This window comes from Lottia gigantea (genome assembly GCF_000327385.1).
Source record: "Lottia gigantea unplaced genomic scaffold LOTGIsca_239, whole genome shotgun sequence".
NCBI lineage: Eukaryota > Metazoa > Mollusca > Gastropoda > Lottiidae > Lottia > Lottia gigantea.
In genome coordinates this window covers 216,281-217,063 of record NW_008708703.1, presented here as the reverse complement: position 1 = coordinate 217,063, position 783 = coordinate 216,281, and the positions used below count along the sequence as shown (strand labels likewise).

Sequence of the window (783 nt, the reverse complement as noted above, 5' to 3'; positions counted from 1 at the left end):
GGGAATGTTCAATAGGCTTGCTTTTGACTGGGGAATGTTCAATAGGCTTGCTGTGGACTGGGGAATGTTCAATAGGCTTGCTGTTGACTGGGGAATGTTCAATAGGCTTGCTGTGGACTGGGGAATGTTCAATAGGCTTGCTGTTGACTGGGGAATGTTCAATAGGCTTGCTGTTGACTGGGGAATGTTCAATAGGATTGCTGTGGACTGGGGAATGTTCAATAGGCTTGCTGTGGACTGGGGAATGTTCAATAGGCTTGCTGTTGACTGGGGAATGTTCAACAGGCTTGCTGTTGACTGGGGAATGTTCAATAGGCTTGCTGTGGACTGGGGAATGTTCAATAGGCTTGCTGTGGACTGGGGAATGTTCAATAGGCTTGCTGTTGGCTAGGAAATGTTCAATAGGATTGCTGTGGACTGGGGAATGTTCAATAGGCTTGCTGTGGACTGGGGAATGTTCAATAGGCTTGCTGTTGACTGGGGAATGTTCAACAGGCTTGCTGTTGACTGGGGAATGTTCAATAGGCTTGCTGTGGACTGGGGAATGTTCAATAGGCTTGCTGTGGACTGGGGAATGTTCAATAGGCTTGCTGTGGACTGGGGAATGTTCAATAGGCTTGCTGTTGACTGGGGAATGTTCAATAGGTTTGCTGTTGACTGGGGAATGTTCAATAGGTTTGCTGTTGACTGGGGAATGTTCAATAGGATTGCTGTTGACTGGGGAATGTTCAATAGGTCTGCTGTTGACTGGGGAATGTTCAACAGGCTTGCTGTTGACTGGGA

General features: G+C 47.6%; 1 protein-coding gene across 1 annotated transcript; it reads right to left on the bottom strand.

Moving 5' to 3' along the window:
- Positions 1-28: 28 nt before the first annotated feature.
- LOTGIDRAFT_144476 (hypothetical protein) lies at positions 29-631 on the bottom strand (the record flags this gene model as incomplete). The annotated part of the gene is made up of 1 exon (XM_009055225.1): positions 29-631. A coding segment is annotated over one exon (603 nt), but the record flags the coding sequence as incomplete, so codon positions are not given.
- Between the last annotated feature and the right edge of the window lie 152 nt (positions 632-783).